Source organism: Astatotilapia calliptera, chromosome 8, assembly GCF_964374335.1.
Source record: "Astatotilapia calliptera chromosome 8, fAstCal68.1, whole genome shotgun sequence".
NCBI lineage: Eukaryota > Metazoa > Chordata > Actinopteri > Cichliformes > Cichlidae > Astatotilapia > Astatotilapia calliptera.
In genome coordinates, this window is record NC_137429.1 from 20,902,927 (window position 1) to 20,926,175 (window position 23,249).

General features: G+C 41.7%; 1 protein-coding gene across 1 annotated transcript; it reads right to left on the reverse strand.

The window, feature by feature from the left end:
* Positions 1–581: 581 nt before the first annotated feature.
* tex2l (testis expressed 2, like) lies at positions 582–22,108 on the reverse strand. Its single transcript, XM_026179019.2, has 12 exons — positions 21,787–22,108; positions 13,087–14,519; positions 9,847–10,047; positions 9,340–9,667; positions 6,857–7,092; positions 6,630–6,779; positions 6,430–6,529; positions 5,733–5,868; positions 3,387–3,524; positions 2,832–3,041; positions 1,184–1,304; positions 582–1,099 (listed from the first exon to the last, which is right to left on the reverse strand). The coding sequence occupies exons 2-12, from the start codon at positions 14,476–14,478 to the stop codon at positions 941–943; spliced, it is 3,171 nt and encodes a 1,056-aa protein (XP_026034804.2). The 5' UTR covers positions 14,479–14,519; positions 21,787–22,108; the 3' UTR covers positions 582–940.
* Between the last annotated feature and the right edge of the window lie 1,141 nt (positions 22,109–23,249).

Below are 23,249 nucleotides of genomic sequence, written 5' to 3' on the forward strand. Positions count from 1 at the left end.
TTCATAGAAACATGAAATTATTGTGTTTAAATTACAAGTTAGACTTTTTTAATGCAACAACCACCCAATTTACTTAGAGGCGGTTGCTCGATTTGACTGAGATGGATGCCTTCCTGAAACCACGATCCAAAGCGTGCGAGACTGAAATCCCGTGCGGTGTCGCAGTAAATTATTGACTTACTTCACTCGAACATGATATGAACAATTTAATCTAGCCTCTCTGCATATCATGTAGTTTCTACACTATATAGTTACACTTAACTTTAAAGCATGAGGCACTTATGTTAAATACACGCAAGATGCTTACGTAAATCCAAGAGTTGGCCAATCCCTTTTTTTCAGTGCAGAGCGACGTTTCGCTGTACAGGAGAAGGACCGTCTGTTAAATCATATATCACTAGAAAAAATGTCAGCTTCCTTTAAGCAGCAAACGACTGAATTCAACAAAAAATGGTTGGTTATAAATTAACACATTTCTATTATTTATAACTAACCACCCCTAATGCTAGGGACTGTTGATGTTCCTATGGTTCATTACACACACACACACACATTTTGTGTATTGTAGTAAGATGAGATGCTTTCAGTATTTTCCAACTTTATTTAATAATGACCATCATCTTATTATCCAAAGGGACATTGTAAACATCAGATAATTAAATAAATAAATAAATATATCTTCTATGGATCATTCACATGTAAACAGTTGCAAGTTGCTCCATAGCATTCATTGTGACAGTTATTCTCCTTTAGATGATACAAGCAGATCTCTAAGTCATGGTCGGTTATCTTAACACGTACAGTGTGAAACGCAATTTATAGAAACTCCTGGTTCAGACATAAACACTAAGGTTAGTGAGTCTGCCTAAGAGCTACTAGCTTCATGTTATGTATCCACTTCACAGGGTCGGCTTTCCATTATTTTATTATCACTGTGGCACTAGTCTGATTCTGCCCCGGCGATCTCAGGTGGGATCCTTTCTATGGATTCTGTGGAGGAGCTTTGGGATTGTTGGGACTCTGAGGCTTGAGTGCTGTCCACGCCGGACTGCATCAGCGGTAAGTAGATGTCATCCATGTTTGGCAGTACTAAAACTTTCTGAAGAAGAAAAGCAGGAGTGAGCTAGGAAAACGCATCAGAAACATTTGATGGCAGCACAGAATTCGAATGATTTTTGACTACCTGGAACTCGTCCTGCAGTTTCCTTTCAATCCACTCAGTCACATGGCAGAAAGTCACCTCCCTTTCCCCCAGTTTAGGACGGACATGCAGATCCAGCTTTGGTGGTACACAGAAACTGTACCTGCGGATGACATTCAAATATTCAAATGCATCAAGATGATAACAAGTATGAGAATGTTTCAGGTCTATTTCGATCTCACGTTGTTGGAGCGCTTCAAAACAGCCTCAGTGCTCGAACAGATTTATCGGGCGAATAAATAAATGTTCCTTTGGCAAGCAGTGAAAAGTGAGTCACTCCACAGAGAGTCAGAAACAGATCACACAGCTGATTTGTTTTTGAGAATTTGTTAAGTGCACTTATGGCATGCAGCATAACCACGTCTTTTAAATCTCACAGTGTTTTTTTTCCTTGAATATATGTAAACTTATACTGTGTTATATCTTAAGAAAATCAATTAATCAGGACGTCCTGAAGTAAAATCAGATGTTTTGTTCATGTTCTCCATATTTTTTTTCTCCGCATTTTATGTTTTTCTTAACTTTTGCATTAGTTCCAATCTAAAGCTTATCAATCTTAAGCTCAACTTGTTTGTCACCTCTTCATTCTGTCAATTTTTAAAGATGCAAAATATAGAAAATCTTACTCTAGAAGGTGTCACCATTTTTTTTTTAAAGACAAACCCAAGTAGCGATTGGTGGCACTTCCATTAGCTTTATTTTTTTTTATATCAAAAAAGGGTTAACAGTCACTGGTCATTTTATTACACCTTAAACTGCCTTGCTTCTTCATGACACACATATTCAGCAAGGTGTTGGAAATGTTTCTCTGAGATTTGTATCCATTTTGACACGATAGCATCACATAGTTAATGCAGATTTGCCAAAGTTGCTTTGTGACATGGACGCAATCGCCAGAAGACGACTACACTGTGGTCACAAAGCGATGGACATGAACAGCAACAATGTTTTGTCATTTAAACAATGCTCACTTGATACTAAGGAGCCCAAAGTGTGCCAAATAATCTCTGCCTCAGTATTACACCAGCAGCAGCACCTGAACTGTTGATATAAGGCAGGATGGATCCATGCTATGATGCTGTTTACACAAAGTTTTCACTCTACCGTCTAAATGTTGCAGCAGAAATCAGGACACATCACACCTGGCTGTGTTTTCCAGTTTTCTGTTGTCCAATTTTGGTGAGCTGGTGTGAAGATCAAGGTATAATAAATGAAGTGACCAGTGAGTGTAATTACGCCTTTGATGCCGTTTCATGTTCGCTTGATTCATTGTTAATATTTGGATGCTTTAAACTGTTTTCAAACTATTAATCACAACACATGCATACGCAATTGTATGTTTTTCGCTATTTAAACACTTGCACTCATAATGGTCCAAAGCCTCCAAAGCCCTATCAGCACATACATGTTTATCTGAATTGCTCAATCCTCTTTAATCTTTAATGTGGTTATTGAATAAGCTATAGCGACTGATCTTCTTACTGGGCCTGAACACTTTGATCCAACATGGTTTTGAAGGGCTTCTGAATTAGTCTACATGTTTATATGCAGAAAGAAATAATCTGGATCAACACTGAAGGGCTGCTTGTGCCTCGTTCCAGCTCTAAGGCAGCGGCGTGTCTTTTCGTACCATATCCTGTCTGTAGGGGGCGGCGGGATGTTGACAACCAGAGTCCCTGACAATTCTTGAACCTCGACAGTGAGCAGCAGGGGTGTGTTGGACATCTCCTCGAACTTCTTCTTAATGAACTCGTTTTCTGTCGCCTTCTGGAAGTACTTGGATTTGGCGATTTTGTCCACAAATCTCAAAATCTTCCTTCCAGTCTTGCCACCCCCTGTCCTGTTAGAGAGGATTAGAGGAGACGAAACGACAGCGTTTGTGTGATCCTACGAGTCAGAATTTTGAGGAGACGAGAGCCTCGAAATGTAAATGAGAGCAGCAGCCATCTGGGGTGTGATGTCAGCACGGTTTAAAAAAAGAGCATTTGCAAGATAGCAGGGTGGAAGTAACACTTTCTTTCACACTTCTTACTGAAACGTTCCTTTTAGAAGCCGTTATTGCTGATCATTCCACAAAAGTAATATAATGTCATTGCTGCAACTTTTTTTTTAGCTCTTACTAAGCATGATGCAAAAGTAGGATATATTTTCCATGAATGGATGACATGAATCATTCAAAATTTACCCTTCTGTAGCTGGTGGGCATCCCTTCTCCCCCACCGGACCCTGAGGCTCAGAGAGAAGCGGCTCCTCCTCGTCAGATGAACCAGCGCTGGAGGACTCCTCATCACTGTCGGCCAACACACTGAGGATCGGCCTGCAGCTGGGAGGATAAACAGGCAGGCAAGTTAGGTACTGACACAGGCATAATACAAGTATTCAAAAAACATTTCTGAGGCAATTCAGTGCTTGAAACACTCACTTATATCACCATGGATACAATCTCAAGTGTTAAAACATTGAGACATTAGATTTAGAATTAAATGCTTGGGACAATGGGACGATAGAATTAAATGATGTGATCTCATAGACCTGAATTTAATCAAAGCAAAACAGAGAACAAACTTTTTGAACTGAGAAAACATCGCATTTTATTGGCTCATTTTGAATTTGATGGCAGTAAAACATCTCAAAAAATGAGAAAAAAGACCATGTTTACCACTATGTAGCATCACCGCTTTCTTTTTTTTTAACAACAGCCCATAAACATCTGGGAAATGAGGAGGTTTTTATTCTACCATGAAGCCATGCAATATGCGGTTTAGCATTTGTCTTGCAGAAATATGAAATATGCAAGGATGCAGGCTTTTGAACAGAGCACGGATATCAAGCTGGATCCTCCCTCTCCTCTTTAGTCCAGACTATGTGACATCCATGTTTCCCAACAAAACATAGGGTGACCATAGTTCAGGGGGTTGGGAAGCTCATCTGTACCCGGAAGGTTCGATCCCCCAGCTCTCTCTGTCCTGGTCGTTGTGTCCAGGGCAGCTGTGACTACAACTGTGGTTTGCCTGCACCAGTGTGTGAGTGAATGAATAGTGGAATTGTAAAACGCTTTGGGTGCCTAGAAAGCGATATATAAATGCAATCCATTATTGTTATTAAAATAATTTAAAATGTTGATTAATCTGACCACAGAACAGTTTTTCAGTTTGCCTCGATCCAATTAAAATGACTTTGGTCCAGACTATATAGCAATGTTTCTGGATCATGTTCATATATGACATATTTACTGCACGACAGAGCTTTAACCTACATTTGTGGTTGATATGGTGAACTGTGTTCACAAACAGTGATTTCTGGGAGTGTTTCTGATCCCATGAAGTGAATCGTGACTGTTTTTAATGCAATGCTGCCTGAGGGACAAAGATCACAGCATCCAATACATGCAAACTGAATCCTTTCATGATATTATGTACTGTACAGGATGCGATAGTCAGTCCTTGCAATTTTGTGTTGAGGAACATTGTTTTGATAATTTGTACACACATTTTTTTCCAGACTGGCGAACCTCTGCCTATCTTTACTTTTGAGGATCTGTGCATCTTTAAGATGTTCGTTTTCTATCTAATCGTGTTACTAACCTGTTGCCAGTTACTCTAATTTGTTGCAAAATGTTCCTCCAGCTATTTCTTTTTAGTACCACTTCGTTTCGTTGCCCCCACCCCTGTTTGTGAGGTGTGTTCATGCCAACAAATGAAAAAAGAGCAAATATGTTTCTTAAAATATCCTGTTCTATTCTGATTAAAATGTCGCTTTCTGAGATTTGCGAATCATTCTGTTTCTATGTACACTTCACACAGCGTTCCAACTTTTCCAGAACTGGGGACGTACATGTGCAGGAGCCAATTTTGCATCTGCTATTAGTGAACATATCTGCAGCTTTGCTATCTTGACTTTTAGCTTTAGATGCAGTACAAAGACGGCTAATGTGAAGCTTTGCCTGGACTTTAATCCCTGTGGGTTTATGACAAGAAGGTCTAATCATTATAATGTGCGGCTCTGTAGATCAGAAAGCAGAAGGGATCAAGGGAGAGAGATGTGTAGGTGTGTGCGTGCGTGCAATAGAAAGGATTAGAATGAAAAACCCATGTTTACTGTTATTTTTTACATTGCTCGTGCTACTTGGGCAAGGCAACATGATGAAATATGCATTACAGATGATAAAAACACTATTAGCTTTTTTTAAAATAATAATACATGACAGAATTTAAAAATAGGAGGCAGCTCAGTAGGTAAGTCAGGATGTATCTGTCTTTGTGAATTTCACCCCCGCGGTGATTAGTGCATTAGAAATGAGGATGCAATTAATACACTGCTCTGTGGGGGTTACTGGAATATGAAAACAAAGTCAGTAAGGTAGCTAATTAAGGAGATTATCCACAGACATCACTGGCTATTACATTTTAAACAGCATCTTGTTTAAGAAAGTGTGTGATATGTAAGAATATATCTATAGATAGGTAACTCTATAAGATTACAGGGATGCGTCACGTGTCACTGTGCGAATGGACATGTGTGCAGCACTGACCGTGGGCTACCGGTTTCCGTCATACAGTGCACTGTCTCCTGACCGCCATCTTTACCCAGCTTGGACAGGTTGAACTTGGTCTGCAGGGTCATCTGCAGGTTACCAGTGTAAACCAGCTGAAGCTCCACCCACAGGCCTGCAGAGGGCACCCCAAACAGGTCAAAACTAGACCTCCAAAATTAAGACAAATGCTGCTAGAGACAGCCTAATCTGGACACACGCTGCTTAGTAGGCAGATTAAACAGCTTTCATTGAGATTATCGAGGCTTGGAATTAAATTCATAGTAAATTACGAGAGACTATTAATTCTCTTTAGGAGGTGAGTGGGGGGAAAAAGTGGGGGAGGACAGAAAACAGCAAAAGCTGTTGACACACGGTTGCGTAACGGCGAAGGAGGCGGAGAAATCGAAAAAGGGGAAAGTCATGATGTCACACAGCTACATTCATGCTGATAAGCTTAAATTTCCCTCATCGTTAGGAGCAGCCAAACGGCCTGATTTCAAAACACACACACACACGCAAATATGCCCCAAATTGCAGAGTAATGGTTGCCCTGCCCCACAAGATTACGACAGGATAACCGTGTCTGATCTGATGCTGAGGTCATCGCTTGCTGTGTTTGTGTATTTGTGTAAATCTCTTTGCATTTTGTGTTGCCCTTATGTTTTGCGGTGTTTAATCTCCTCTCTGCACTCACCTCTGGGGTTAACCTCTGGTCTGGAGGTAGCGGTGATTTGCGGCATTGAGCTGCCCATATCCAGCTCAGTCAGAGTCAGTTCATTCATAAAGTAAGGCAGCTGTAGAGAATATTGCATGATTTAAAATCACAGGGGGGCAAAACTGTGGTGTAATTATGGTTAACCTTTCTGACTCGGCAGCTTTCACTACTGCTCTCACTCTAATTTTGCTGAGTTTCTTCTGAATCTTGTGGGAGACGGCGTCGGCCCAGCGCTTCTCTCGCAGGAAATCCCAGAAGATCCGACCGAGTAGAGCGTTAGCCCAGGCAGTTTGGCTTTTCCCTGGGTACTCTGCTAGATCACAGGTACACTTAAAAAAATAAAGACAAGGAAAACACAAGTTTAGATCAAATTAAAGGCTGTATAGTTTGTAATGGTAAAGCTTACATCTGTTCTGCTGGCTCCAGGACTACAGAGTGGGGTCAGCTCCTCTGTAACCAGGAGACGGGCCATATAACTGGGGTAGTCGAGCACAGAAAGGCCCCTGGTGCTACTGGAGGGCGCTCCGGAGATAATGGGGAATGGGGGTGTGGATGGGGCGTCCTCGTCACTGCTGCCCACTCTGCTGGAGCCTCTGCTGCTCGGGACATTAACCTGTACACTGGTGCGCTGTGTTTGGTCACCTGGGAGAACACAGGATCATTTAATCATAGTTCTGACAAAAAGTAACTCTGATAATTTTTCAGAGCAAAGCGACCCACTTTAAAACCAGAAAATCTCATGCCCAATCATAAATCTTCTCTCTAATTAAAATATAAAATAAAGTGATGTATTTCTTGAAAACTGTATTCAAAAAACATAAACAACACAGACACGGATTTAAATGGCTAATTCTACCCAGTCAATGCGTGGCCGACCTGTCACTGGGACACAAACTTCAAAAAAAGAGCAGAGTAATATCACAAACTAAATATATGTACATATATATGCAACTATACATACGTGTGATACTCTCGGCCGTGTTGCTATAACAACCCCATGCACACAAGAACTAACAGACTTAAAAACTCCTTTGTCCCACACGCCATCAGACTGTTTAACTCCTCTCTGGAGGGGAGAGGGAGGGGAAACAGGAGGACAAAGGAGGGGGGAACAACTAAGCTGTAGTGCCTCTGCACCTCACTGTACAATACCTTGTGCAATACTTTTTGTAAATAGTCAACAGTGCAATAGAATCAATACTTGAAATGTGCAATTCACTTGTATTTTTATTTTTTATTCCTATTTATTCTATTTATCCCCTTTGTATATTTTATTTATATTTGTCTCTGTATTTATATGTGTGTGTGTGTGTGTGTGTGTGTGTGTGTGTGTGTGTGTGTGTGTGTGTGTGTGTGTGTGTGTGTGTGTGTATATATATATATATATATATAACAGTTCTGTAACTGTAACTTTGGTCGTTGCTGTGCTTTTTTTGGAAGTCGAATTTCCCAGAGGAACCCACCCGAGGGATTAATAAAGTTCTATCTTATCTTATCTTATCTTATCTTATTAAGTTCTGGTTCTGGATTATAATGGAAAATGACCAGAACCAAGTTATGTCGAGCTGATTAGGTACTAGCGGAGAAGGGCTATTTGCAACTTGCAAGTTGTCTCATTTTCAGCAAGGGATAACTTGCAAGCTACTTTGGCTAGTTTCACAACATCCACCTTGGAAATCTTGAGTGAGAAATATTGTACTATGGGTTTTAATTTCTGAAAGCTTTTTTTTATAGTGATCATATCATCGCTTATGTTGCAGTTCCTCATTAATCCTCTAATATATTTTCCACATGAACAGGGCAGCTGGAAGTCTGTTTTTGATGGACAGACTTGTAGATGATGGTATCTGAAAGAAAATTCTTTGCAAGCATATATCTTCAGTTTTTGAGGAACAATCTGTTGACCATGTAAACTCCACTGGAACCTGGCTGACCATTAGTTTCTAATCATATCTACAGTATGTAACGGACAGACATAGTTTTCAGGATGTGAAAGTGAAGCTAAAGTGGAAATACCTCATACCTACAATCTTTTTAATGACCAAAAGGGGGCGACTGTACATATAAGACAGCAGCGCTACTGCTTTATCCATGACTTCAATCACTAGTTTGAAGTCAGTATATCAATAATGTTCTTATTTAGAATAAAACATCATTTTGGGTGTAGTATCAACAATTTCTTAGTCGGGTCCACCCTTCCCCCCTAAACCAAAAAAATAGCCAAACTACTCAAGTTGCGCTTTCAAAACTGGAGTTCACAAAAAATAGTGTCTGTCCATCTTTGATATACAGTCTGTGGTTTGAACCCTGAATCATCCTGTGGTGTGGGAGTATTGATGAACACTTTTCCGATATGTTCTTGTATTCTGTGATTCCCGAGTATATAGTAGGTGAGACCACTACGACAAAGCTAGGGGCAGTGTTGCCCCTGTACAACAGTGCATTTATGCTAAGCTATGCTAGTCATCTCCTAGCTTCAGGTTTTTACTAGAACAGTACAGGAGAGACAGCGCTAATAGTATTCTCAGCTCCTCAGACACAGGAATAATCATGCATAATTATTTCAACTATTACTCTATTTGAATTTACTAAAATGACCGTTTAGATTAAAAAACCAGCCTTTCCCAAGAGCGCAGCATGACAGATACTTTTAGTGCCGCGGATTTCGGATGAATAAAGCTGCCAGTGGAAGAGGGAAGTGTAACAGAAGCATGATGAAATAACAGATTTGATTTAAGAATATTTGTAGTAAAACCGTTTCAAGTTTCCCCAAAACAAGGCTGGTCTCTGTTTTTTATTGCATGTTCGCTTGAAATGGATTGCCAGAGCACGTAATCCATATTCCACTCATATATTACAGATTCCTAATGCATTAACAATGTGTCATACCCTTTGTGCAGGAGACATATTTGCTCTGTCTGTTTCTCTCCTTTTCCCTTTCTGTGTCCATGGATGCAAACAGGAAATGATGGAACCACTCTTCTTTCTCTCTTCCCGTACGGCCGAAGAGGTAAAGAACGGTGGGAAGCTCATGGTCATATTTGGAGGATCTTGGTTTTGGACTGGCTGATTCGGCTCCGGACTCCGATCCTCGCCTCTCCTCCCGCCTTCCCCCCTCATCCTCCTGAGATTTTGCCCCCCTGGTTAGCTGGATGCAGATGGGATACTTTGGGTTCCACATCCTCTTCTGCGCCAACACAGATGGCAGCAGGAATACCTTTGGGAAAAGCAAGCAGAGTTCAATGGCGTTGAAGAAAAACTGTTAAACGGGGAACGCAAACAGTTTATTTTAATCTTGAGAGTTAATTTCAAAATCAAATATTTCATTTCAGCCAGTGGGGCCTCAGATACAGTAAAACCTTTCACTTAACACTATTACTTAGCGAGTTCTCATACTTTGCTATTTGCCAGCTGATAGCAGCTTGACTTGACAAAGGTGGGCTCGTGGAATCTCTCGTCATACGTGGCCCTGCGGCTGATGTTCGATCGTGGCGTTTCCAGACGGAGACACGATCCCTCCAGGGTGGCAAACACAGAGTGAGTCAGACCTAGATGGCTGGTTTCTGGGTCGTAATCAAATATCTCATTCATCCAGCCCTGAAAAGAAAGAAAGTAAGAGGTGATTTAAAATCAACACTAGGGGTTTTTATGCACATTCAAGTGAGAAGTAAACACTTCATCTCAAATTGTTCCAGCCGTGAAAATCCTGATCTTTGTAATCAGACTGAGATGTGATGTGGAGAGCGAAAAGTAAAGGTGCATTTTAAACGCTTTATTTGTCAGTGAAGGTTTCAGTGAGAGCTGATGTCTCGGGACCAAACTAGGCAAATTATATTCAACTCTCTTTATTTTTAAAGATATGCTTTATCTTATTTCACCTTTACAAATACTCAATGTGCGATTGAAGTGCAGACTTCCAGATTTAATTTAAGGCAACAAACAAAAGTACCTCATTAACTGTTTGTGCACTCCACTTTAAAGTTCCAGTCAACTAACTGGTACATTACACACAGTAATTTAATAATTTAAAGCAGAGTCACCCTATGACCTCTGAGACTGCCTCACAAACCTCCCCAGCTTTCACGTTTTAATTGCTTTCAAACTGATACCCAACTGCTAATGGCCAAAAAAGGGAATTAGCTCAATAGCGAGACAGCAAACATTGTTTTCCACTCTTCTCCATCCCTAGTCTGCCGAGCTTCCTGACAAATTACAGCTTATTCCTGTCTGTATTTTCCACTAATTGCCTCTGGAGCTGACAGTGTCTGGGTGGTGTAGTCCTTCCCGGTTGCCCCGTGTCAAGCTAAGCCAGGAGCAGAACAGCAATTATCACTGCGGCTCCAGCACTTTTCATTATTGACGGTTTTAATTGTGTTCCAGGATCCTCGTGTACGGTAGTAGCACGCCACATTCAGAAGCTTTAATCTGAGAACAAAACAGTCAGACCTGCTGAAGCGACTCGCCAGCATGACATTGTTATTTTGGACCAAGTGAGCAGCAGTGAAGACTAATAACAACTACTTGGCATACTCTGGGTGCTGAAGTTTACTTGGAGGAACTTTTTAACAAGCTTTTTAAAGTGAATTCAGAAATTAGTAAATTTTCGTTCGTATAAGAGGTAAACATTTTGAAATAGCCATAATCCCACTGTGACCATACTGAGGTACATGTTTCCATCCATCTGCTTCATGTGAACATTTTAGACAAAACTGAAGTTTGTTTACAGAGTAGGAACATGCCAACATGAAAAAACTTTGTGCACTACAATATGAACCTGTTTCAGCTCTCTGTGCACAGGGGGGTCAAAAATCAGAATTTGTTCTGAGACTATTAATGCCCTATTTTGCAGTAACTCTTGATCCCATCTCCACATAATATTTATACAACAGTATTTGTTCAATTCATTCTTTTGAACACTTATCAAATTCAAGGTCACAGGCAGACAAAACCTGTCAAAGCTGGATAGAAATGACTTTACACCCAAGAGAGATTGCCACTCCATCACAGTGTTGACACACAGAGACTCACGTCCACACTAATACATTTTCGTTTTAAACCGCATCTTTTTCTCTCCGTTTTGGCCTGAGACGGCGTTTTTGGTCAAGGAAAACAGAGTATTTTGAAAACACTCTCCAAAGCGGATCCATTTGAAAACTCAGTTTTTGCGTCGCAGTGTGGACAGCGAACTCGGAGTCTTTTCGTAAATTAGACATTTTAGTCATGTGATGCAGTCATGTGACCAATTAAACTAAGATAGCGGAGGGCATTAGACAGCAGTTGTTTTGTTTGCTCTCAATTTTGACAGCCCTATTAAAGATTAATATCAGTCTGTACATGCTCCACATAGCTTTTCTTCAAATTCTTTAATTCTCACTCACTTTTGCAACTTTGTACTTTGGTTACTCGCAGCAACAACTCCACCTCATTGTCAGTCCATTTAAAAAACTTTTCCTCGACATTTTGCCGCAAAGTTTCAAAGAGCCAAAAAGTAAATAAATGGCAGACAGAAATGACGCAGGTCGAATCGTCTGGCATTTCACGCATGCGCAGTACTGGAACGTAAGCGTTTTCGGCCGTTTCAATGTGGACACACAACTCTGTGAAAATGAATGAAAACGATAGTGTGGACGCAGAGCGTTTTTAGACGTATACGCCGTTTTCAAATTTATCCGGGCTAGTGTAGACGTAGCCCCACAAACTCTCACATTCACACCTATGGCCAATTTAAACCTCTGAGATCAAAGTTTTCAGCAGCAGTACCGAACCCTAACCTTAACTCTACCTATGTAATTAGAATAGTTTTTGGGTTGCTTTTAAAAAAAATCTGTGTCTTGACAGTTAAGGAACAAACAAAGAAAATGACCATCCTGACACAAATTAAAAACTACTTCCCTTTTAAAAAAAACGTTTGACTATCTCAAAAACAGAGTTAGGTTAAGTTGAGAGTCAGAACTAGAGTTATTACCTACAGTAACTTATAATTCAGAGAGTTAAAATCTCCAGTCGATGTAACATGCATGTCTGAGCCTGAAAAATAACCCATACCAGGGAAGGTGGGACAGACAGAAAGGCCGCTGATGACTAAGAGCTTCAATCCAAGAACTGTCTTGCTAATAAGTGCAGAAAATGGAAAAGCCAATGTACAGTATATATACATTTGCTTTTGCCAGTTTTCAAACATTTGGTGGAAAATTGTTCAGCTTAACAGCCTCTGAATCAAAATAGAGCCAGTTGAGCTCATAGTATAAAGACTATAAACAGGTGCAATGTGGGGTATATGTAAAGATCACTGATTGATGAACAAAAATGTAAAATAAATCCTCAAAATTTTCATCCAGGACTACTTAGTTCTCCCTTTTGCCAGCCTTTTTCTAACACTTCAACTGGCTGTCGGGTCTAGTCTCATTTTTAACCCCGTTCCCTGTGAGTTGGAGAATGAGGAAAACAAAGAAATTCAATTCTGTATCTGTTGAGCATTATGGCACCTTCAAGTGCGTTATGGCACCTTCAAGTGCCATAACGCACTTGATTCCCAGGCATTTTTATGACAAACTAAAAATGTGTGAGTACTGGAGCTGAACAGAGGTGTCTGAAAATAAAAGTGACATTTTCATCGTTGATGACTCATCCATTTACCTTGAGTGTGTCAGGCTCAGTGCTTAGAATGCCACCTGTCAGAATCCCTTCTCCCAACAGCGTCTGTGGCGGTCTATAGGTATGGACTGAGTTGCTAGACCTGGAGGAACCCATCCGAATGAGCCAAAGCCCTAGCAAGAAGCCCAGTGCTAATCCCAGAGCCAGGCCAGAGAAGTATGGACTGAGAGGTAGGATAAAGTAGCCGTATGAAAGCACTGCCACACAAAATAAACTCATTCGTGGCAGAGGGTGAGGGGGCTGTGGAACGGGAGAGGTCGTGGGTGCTGTTAGAGCCTGAGAACCAGGCAACCTCCTCGCCTGCTTATGAGTTTCGATGGCAAACACTTGCATCATATCACCATCTGTACATATTTCCAGCTCCTCATCCCTGTGTTGCTGCACGTGGTGATGCACCGGGCAGGGGCAGTGCTGAGTTCTCCCGAGATGTCTTACAGAAGGCCACTCAAAGACAGAAAAAACATCAGCATCTGTTTTCCTGGCGCTTCTCACAGGAGACTCGGACAGAACAGTGTCTGTGCTACTTTCCCGCCCCAAACCTCTGGAGCTGATCTGGTGAGTTCCCTGGTTCTTACACTGGTGTTTGGGGCTGCCTGAGCTTTCTTCCCTCCTGATCTTACTGAACATGCTGCTCAAAGGTTCGTGCACAACCTCAGTGAGCTTCCTCTTGGTGTCCTCCAGTTCCATTTTGAAGAAACCACCTTTCAGGCTGTCTCCGCTTGGGGAAAGCGAACTAGGAGATGGGGGAGCAGTCCGAGAGTCCCCATTGCTGCGGGTTTTCGGTTGTGTCAGCTGCTTCCACAGGTGGAGGTTAAGTCGGGAGTCTGATTTGGACTGCGACACCTCAGGTTCCGAGCGGGAAAGCTCTGTGGAGATTGACTTGACGAGGCTGAGAAAAGGTCTGGGTTTGAGGGTGGAGCTCTCTTTCAGATCCAGCTCTGTGGACAGAGACTTGACCAGGCTCGCTAAGGGTCGGTGGGTGGGTGAGGGCGGGCCAGGCAAGAGGAAGCTTGGGCCCAGAGAACCAGAACAGTTCCCCAGGGAACCTGGCGTTGAGGGAGACAGAGGGACATGGAACTCTTCGGACTTCACCCCTCTGTCATCCTCGACAGAAAAATGTTTCTCCTTTGAGAGCGATATAGCAGGGTAGTCCTCATCATGCTCAAGGGAGAAGATGAACTCACTCTCATCCAGGCTGTCCCACTCTCCTTCAGTCCCTGTTAGCTGGATCACAATCCCTCGGGGGAGATGCCTCTTTGTCCCGAGGGAGGTGGCACCCACTGAGGAGAGACCGTGGGGTTCCTCGGGAGATCTGCCACCTGCTCCACCTTTGTCCTCGCTTCCTCTCTCTCCATTTTTACCACCTTCTGCCATTTCTTGACTTTACATTTCCAGGCCGAGGCACTTATGTGTCACTGAAAAAGAATAAAAAAAGACACGGTCAGCTACATCACTAAGCCTCAAGGGCAGAACAAATGAAAGCAGTCAGGGTCTGAGCTGTAGAGAATGAGGAAGGGCATCTTTTCTGTGCTAGTGCGTAATTTCCAAAGAAACTGCTTACTGATGCCAACTGCGCATTAATGTGTGAATGCCGCTTAGTTGAGCTCTGAAGAGCTGTGGAAACCTACATTAATCTGAAGACCAGTGAGCCTGAATCACAGCCAAGTAAGCATGTCTCCCATAGCTGTCGCTCCACATACTGAAGGTTTTTTAGAAGCATGCAAAAATAGACAAGACAGACTTTCTTCCCCAAATGTTGCACAAACTAGGGCAACTCAGGCTTGGATCTATATGCTTTTTGGCCCTGATATGAATGCATTTATGGAAACAGAAAAATCTGTGCATGATAGTAAAAAAAGGGGTAATTTAAATATGGTAAGATCCCTTTAAAGCAGAAACAAACATAAAAAAGCTCCACTCATTCTGTGAAGCAGTATTCAGAATGTAATCTCTCTCCAGCGTCACCCTCCAAAGAGCCTACTGTCAGCCACTGAAACTGAGCCACAACGCTCCCTGTGATGTCTTCTCAAGCTGCTTTGAAAGTTACTTATGCAACCCTGAGATGAATAGTGAGGGGGGATGTTTTCTGTCGTTCACCCCCCACCTCCATCCCCCCATATGGCCTTTGTGTGTCGCAACAGCATTGCGCTTTTTCACATAACACGGCCACCACCAACAAACTTGTAAAATGATACAAGTAAAAACCAACATTGGAGAGACGCATTAGATCAGCTCTGATTTAGTGAATGAAAAAAGCAGTTCTGTGTCCCAAAACACAAGTTGGAAACCAGCATAAAGGCCCAGTGGGAGCCCTTTTATTTGCAGTCTCTTGAGGTCAAGTGCCCTGCAAGTTGAACCCTACCTCTTACTGTTCAGATTTACGTAACTGTATTAGGGCACTGTGTGGCACAGTTTCACCCACTTCCCCAGCAGCTGGTGGATTCTGACTAATCTGCTCTTGCCCAAAATGGACGGAGGGGAGATAAACTAACACACACAGATGTGTTGAGGCGGCTTTACTCCTTCCTCACAACCTTTAACGGGATGGAAAGAGGGACCAGAAGCTGCAAGGTGCTAAATGCACTCACACATTAAACAACTGTTAAGCTAATAATGTTTTGTCCAAGCTGACTGTTGTCTTATCATCATGTGAGTTAGGAAACTGCTGTGGACTCCAGATGCTGCTGTAGTTCTAATCCAGATGTTTTTATAACAATCACGGCAGCTATAAGTCGGCTTTATGCATAAACGCATATAAGATTATTGTATTGGTCAAATAGCATAACACAAAATCCACAGTGGAGAGGGCTTTAAGCTAAAACATGTGCAGGTCTTCTATATGTCTCAAATAAGACAGAGAGAAAATAAAACTGTACAGAAATTGCTGTTAAACACCTTAATTACACAGGATTCATGTGGAAGTGTTGCTTCAGTGATTGTCTATAGTTGTTCCTGTCACTTGGGGGGACATGTCTGCTGGTGGGAACCTCATAAGAACTAGAACCAATCATTACAAGCCAAGATAACCAAGCTTCGCTTGGAAGGTAGCATTAGCCGAGCATTAGCCCATTAGCGAGCTGGCTATTGCTAACTTGGTGCATATACAACAGGCTGCTTATTCACAGAGTGATCAGTTTCCTACATTTTGAAGTACATCTTACACAATGTCCACGCCGTTCTCTAAGGACGTTTGCATAACGTGATTTCATTCGCTAACTGCCATGCTGGAGCATGACAGTTAGCGAATGAAATGAATGTGACTTGACTGGCTGATGTCAGTGCTGGTGCTTCAGAAGTTAAATTTCTCTCAGCTTTCAGCACAAGCATGGACAGGTTAAAAATTGATATAGCTTTCAAGTCAGAAAAATGAAGCCAGTGTCGTAAAAAAAGGATTCTAAATGAAGGACCCCAGATGGCGATAGCTGTGGTTAAGGCTGTTCGATATAACGATATATATCGGATGACGATATAAAAACGTCATTTCATTTTGCGCTATCGTTTGTTTCATGGTGTCGCAAAATAAACTGTTTACGGCAATATTTTTTCATCGTTTTGATGGTCACTGTAGCGGCTATATTAATTTCTTAAAGTTCTCTCTTTCTCTTATATTTAATATAACCACACTACGGGCGGACAAGCGCCTGTTTTTAATGGGTTGTCGTTAGCAACAACGACAGTAAAACCATCGCATGTCCGCTTGTTTATTTTCCACATAAACCTTTCACAATAAAGCTCAAGATCCTGTTGAGACTTTTCAAAATAAACGGAATCACTTGAAAGAGGATGCAGCGTATTGATGGATGAGAAGCAAAAAAAGAGCCGCCAGGTGCTAAAAAATAAACCTTAAGACTCAAACGTTAGAACAGGCTTTTCCCCGCAGCACGCCGTGTAATAAATACTCAAAGAAAACAGCGGCCGTTACAACTTATGTCTAAAGATGTATAGTTTCATACATCGGTTAAAACACTCGACTCCAGGTACACGACGCCCAGCTGGAAACACTTCAATTACCCGAGATTCACAGAATTTACAGAAAATATAAAATTTTTTGTGATTTATATCGTTATCGGGACGATAGATGTTTTATATCGGGATATGAGATTTTGGTCATATCGCACAGCCCTAGCTGTGGTTGCAAAAAGACTTCCAGGGCTATTTATAGAAAACAACTTTCTGTCTTGACCTCTAAAGACATTCAGTTGGTCAGTCATTTTTTTCAGTAACTCATTTTGGAAGAAGTTACATGCTCCAATTTGTCACTGTATTGATGTATAACTGGGCTCTAGACTAACTTTTTGCCACGGTTGCACTGGTGCACCTAACTTTTTTTCTTAGGCGCACCAGCACAAATGTTAGGTGTAAATGATTAACTAACAATCTTGTGCTTGTGCTTAAAGTGCTTTGGCACTCTTTGGCAATATTTTAGACAATGTTAAATTTAATCATCACATCGGCCTCTCCTGACGACCTGTTTGCTGCTACCTGCTGCTGAAAGGCCGTGGGGAGAGGGGACACTTGGGCAGCGCATTTACCACGACATATAATGTGTTTTCTGGATACACTGTGCTTTTTCAGCATTCAAAGATTGATGGCTCTGTGTCAGAGCACTGCCTATGAATTTCAGACAGATCAGGCCTTAACTTAACAAAAAAGTTATCAATCGTTCTTTTCAATAGAATCAATAGTTTCTTTTCAGGCAGTGAATTTCGGTTGGAAAGACACAAAACCTGCAGCTCAGAATCTAGCGCAAAAAAGGCGTAAAGACAGCGCAGACCCGACGCATCAGAATCAGTGAGCTGTCGGCTTTCAGCCCCAACGGCGTGTCAGTCTACGTGCCGTCAGGTGAGAAAGCTGAGAAAGAGAAAGCTGATTTTGATGCGTCGGGTCCGCTCTGTGTGTCTTTGTGCGGAATACGTGTACCTGCTCTCATTTACTGTTTGGTGGTTGTTGAAATAGTTTTGTGAGCTTTAACCTGAGATTCTGGGGTTCCTGGCAAAATACATTTATATTTAAAAGTCGATTCAGGATTTAATGAATCGATATCGCTTTATTCAAGCTCACCTCTCTAAATCCACCTGCACTTTCAACTGGACCACGGCCAATCAGAGAGGTCCCGCCCCTGACTATCTCTGATTGGTTTAGACCACGATAGGGGCATAATGTGTGTCTGCTGTTGACCACACAGAGACTTTCAGAATTGCAGAGACTTTTTTTTTGTTACTCGAACAGTTGGTCGCACCGGTGCGACCTAAGATTGTTTTTTAGTCGCACCATTGAAAAATTTGGTCACATTTGCGACCAAATTGGTTGCACTCTAGAGCCCCGTATAACAAAATTTAGAGCCAAAATGAGCCAAATGTCTTTTTATGACATTTGTATAAAAGATATATTTGGGCGTTTGGATAAAAGCTTTTCTTCAGTCTAGAGGGAGGATGTGTAATGCCTTCCAGAGGGCAACCATGTAAGAAAATGAGAAGCATCGTTGATGATGTCTTTGACCTAATGTACATATGCTCAACTGAAAATAGCTGAGTGTCGATGGCCATCTGTGCTGATTTATTCAATTTCAATTCAATTCAATTTTATTTATATAATGCCAAATCACAACAAAAGTCGCCTCAAGGCACTTCATAGATATTATGATCATAGATTTATTAACTCTCTCAAAAGCCTTTTTGTTTGTATGCCTGCTGCGCTGATGCTAACAACTGTTTTGACAGATTAGCTTTCCTCAGTGTCTCAATTAGTGCCACTTCTGCGCCTTCTTCACCAGACTGGTTGTGTTTATAATTCATGTGAGGTTCTGGAACATGTGTGCTAAAAAAATTAAAGTTGAATAGTCTCCAAACAGTTTCTCCACCTATGTTTAATGGAACAGGTTCCTAGAATAGAACAGAATAGAATTCAACTTTATTGTCATTGCACATGTCATAAGTACAAGGCAACGAAATGCAGTTTGCATCCATCCAGAAAGCGCTTTAGTAATAATATAGGTATATTACAAGATATGGATCTATTATAGGTATGTTACAATGTACGTGGTGTGAAGCTATGTTATGAATATGCTATAACTATAAGTATGTATAGGCTGCAGTCAGTGTACAAGCTATGTACAGGCTATGAACAGGATATAAATATGGTTAAAAATATGTAACTATACAGATTATAGATATACAATTGTAAGTATTAATAAACAGTTGTAAACAGACCAGAACAGAACTATAATTATTGTATTGTACAGAATGATTGTCTATACAGAAATAGTTCTGTATAGGTTCCTATTTCTGTCACCTGAAGCTAGTGATCAGTTCTTTTGCTTTGGAGGTATTGAATGCCAGGTTATTGATGAAGCCCCACTCTGATAGTTTGCAGAGTTCATTCCTGTTGGCAGAATTGTTATCATTATATATTAATCCAATGACATTGGTACCATGTCCAGTCTTGATGACTAAGTTGGTGCTGGGGTGGATGTGCAGTAGTAGGTGTACAGGGAGTAGCAAAGTGGGCTTAGCACACAGCCCCGGAAGAGTGTCAGAGTGGGGAACTCCCAACTCTGTGGTCCATTTGTTAAGAAATCCTTGACCCATCTGCATGCGTGCTCACTGTCACCAGTGTGCTGGGCATGACTGCGACTTTAAAACAGGGCTTCAGAAACCAATGGGCGACATCACAGTACCTATGTCCATGTTTTATATGGCTTATGATCCACATGTACAGCTAACTACATGTTTGTTTAACTTACACTACTATCTTACTGTATGTTTACATGCTAACTTGCAAAAAAACAGTTTCTGAGGTTATTCCTTCTGTACCAAAATGCAGACCAACTGATAAATAACAAGTGTGGCTCAGAACTTGATCCCTGATGTGTTTTTGAGAAGAAAATTAGACACAAAGTCTAATGTTTCAGAAACATTTACACAAATATCAAGATCCCTATATGATGTGTTTGTGTGATCTCTGGGGATTCCCCTGACTTTGTCCTTTTTGTCCACTTAGTTAACTGTGCATTTGGAGTATTCATCTGCGGCTGTCAGGGGTTGCTGAGTGGATGTGGAGAAAAGGACTCAAACGCAGGACTCACGGTGAAGATGCAGGGTGTTTATTGTGAGGGACGAATGACGAAAACAGGAGATGGCTGACTGACTGAATAACTGAATGAACAGCTGACTGATCTGAACTTGGAAGGCAAACATGGGGCATAGACAGCAGTGACAACATTAATGACGCGACGCCGACCAGGAGAGAACTGAGGACTTAAATACACCGGCTGAACAATGACTGATAGGTGACAGGTGAGTGAGCAGCTGAACACAATTGAACTAACGATGCATGGAATAAGAACTAGAACATAATGCACACAGAGTAACGTAACACAAAACAGGAAGTGGAATGTACAGAGGATAAACAGTGAACATGAACTGAAAATACTGGTCAACAACTCAGAAACCCTGACAGTGGCAGCCCCGTTGGGCATTGAAAACTGTGTGAAACAAGGGCAAAAAAAAAAAGTAGTAATTTGGTGTCTCAACATTACTACTCCTAAAGCCTTTCATTTGTATTTGTGATTCCAGAAACTCATTTCAGTTTCTTAACCGGCAACATGAAAAGCTCAACCACAAGCTCACTTGTCAAACAATTAGGCCATAACAGATCTTAACATGCAATCCAAGCATTCAAATGACAGGGTGTCTTTCACTCACTTTCTCTGTATGTGAGTGTAGAGGTTTGTGTGTTTGTGTGGCGCGCCAATCAGACACAAACAGTAACAATCTCAGATTAACATTAATGCAGGGCTTTACTGTGAAATCTGACAAATCACAGAGCCGGATTATGGGCTAGACCAACATTTGCTGGAGTGTGTTTCCAAGCTAGCTCATCTCAGCTGACCCAATGTTGATTGTAGTTATTAGTACCAGTGCAATACTTTAGAGTCCCTTAGCTATGAGTCATCTTCCTGGGCTTAAAGTGAAAGCCAGATGATTGACAAATAAAAAATTGCAGGAATCATATCCAGACTGAGGACTTATGGGAGATTCTGCTCTTACATGAACCTGAGATGGAGGCCGGTGGAGACCACAAACAATATAAAGATACCCTGAGATTTTTTTTCTTTTCACATGAAAAGTCGAAGAATGTCAGTCCCTGTTAGATTAAATATTACAAGTAACAACTGACTTCTTGCAGCAGTTTAAAAGCAACTTCAACCTCACTAATAATAAAGTTATGAGTTTGAAAATGACACTCAGGGCTCCTCCCACGACGTTCAAACAATAAATGTAATAAACGATACATCAATCATTCAATCAATAATAAGAACAATCCTTTTTGCACCAACATATGTGATAGGTATGAAAGAAAATATAAAATATTATTGGCTGACTTTACAGCCAAATCCAAGAACAGTTGTCTCATATAAACTATTAAAGCACAGAGTGCAGCTTTGGAACAGCGCATACAGACCGTGTAGCAGTAAAATCTTCACTTTTGCAACCCTCCCTGCATGCACAAGACGAGCGTGAAAGGAAATCACGGCGGGAGAGGTGGAAGTTAAAGAGACGATGGCGAGTGCGCACAATTAGCTAAAAGAGCAGACACGTCTCCTCCGCTTATGATGTTTGGAAAATAAAATAAAATAAAATAAAAGGAAGATAAAAATGTGTTTAGGGGGCGTTTACTTACCCCGGGAAATTGTATGTGTGCGGAAAATAGTTAAACCGGTTCGTTAGTTTTGTCTTCCTCCGGGTTCCTCTCCATTTGTGCGCGAGAGGACTGCGAAATGCGAAAGTGTCGCTCTTCTGTTCGTCTGCCTGCCCCCCCAATTCTCTTTCTCCCGTCTTCGCACGCGCGCACACCTTCCCTCCGCCCGTTTCCAGATGTGTCACGCGCTGCTGAGAATCACAGCTCAACAGCCTGATTATGAAAAGCGTGGCCGCGCGGCATGGTAATCCAGATTAACCACAGAGTTCTGCGGTCCTAACAGACACTCGCACAAACTCACCCACGCACACACGCACGCTGGCACAGTGTGTGTCTAGTAATCGTCTAATTGTATCCTACACACCACAGGGTGACAGCTGAAGTACACCCTGAGGGTTGAATACCGTTACACAGCCTACTGCATTAAATTCCGTTACTCGTCTTATCGATCAAAAGTACCATAATCAGCAGAACACACTGATACTGGAATGTGCGATTTTTAAAAAGAGTATGTTTAGCTTGAGTGAAATGCCAGAGAAGACTTTTATGCGATGCTAAAAAGGAAAGAATAAATACGGCTCCCTTCTTCTGTGCAGTTTGGCCTACATAAAACACAATATGAGCCCTAGAAATGACAACGTGAGGAATGGGGCAGACTGGCCTGCAGGCTGCAGCTGGGGTAAGAGACAGTAACCCCCATCCATCACTGCCTGGAGGAGGAGACTCAGTGAAGAGCTACAGCCTGTGTACAGTTTGGTCATTTTCATGGTTCTGATTTACTTTAACTCTGCTCTGTTGGTATTATGGCGTTACACGTTTTGTTTAACTTGTTGGTGTTAACATATGAGCAGTGAGTGGAGTCATGGAACCAGAGGGTCCTTAAATAGTCCTGAAAGGGTTTGTTTTTGCTCTTGTGAGAACTTAAAAGATTCCTTGAATTAAATATATGTCCTTAGTCACTGTCATTTTTCTGGTGCGCTTGTCATTGCTGCAGCACATTCAGTTTGCAGAGGTTGTCCAGCTCCTCCAGGATGGCACATCTATGCATTTCATTGCAAGAACGTTTGCTGTAGCTCTCAGCACAGTCTCGAGAGCGTGGAGGAGATTCCAGGGGATGGGTGATTACACAAAGGTGAGGTGAAGGCTGTTAGAAGGGCTTCAACCCAGCTGCAGGACTGGGATTGGCTTCTTTGTGCGAGGAAGAAGAGGAGGAGCACTGCCAGAGCCTTACAGAGTAACCTCCAGTGGTCTACTTGTGCATATTTCTGACCAAACTGGCACGATGTCCTGATATCCTTTATTAGGACCTGTGATCACACCACAGTGCTGTGCAGCTCCATTGGCATTTGCATGTGAACAAAAGAAGTAACTACTCCTCAGACTTTCTGTCAGACCATAAATTGGTCTGTGAAGCTTGAGCATTAGTTCTCTTTAGCAGTGTCATT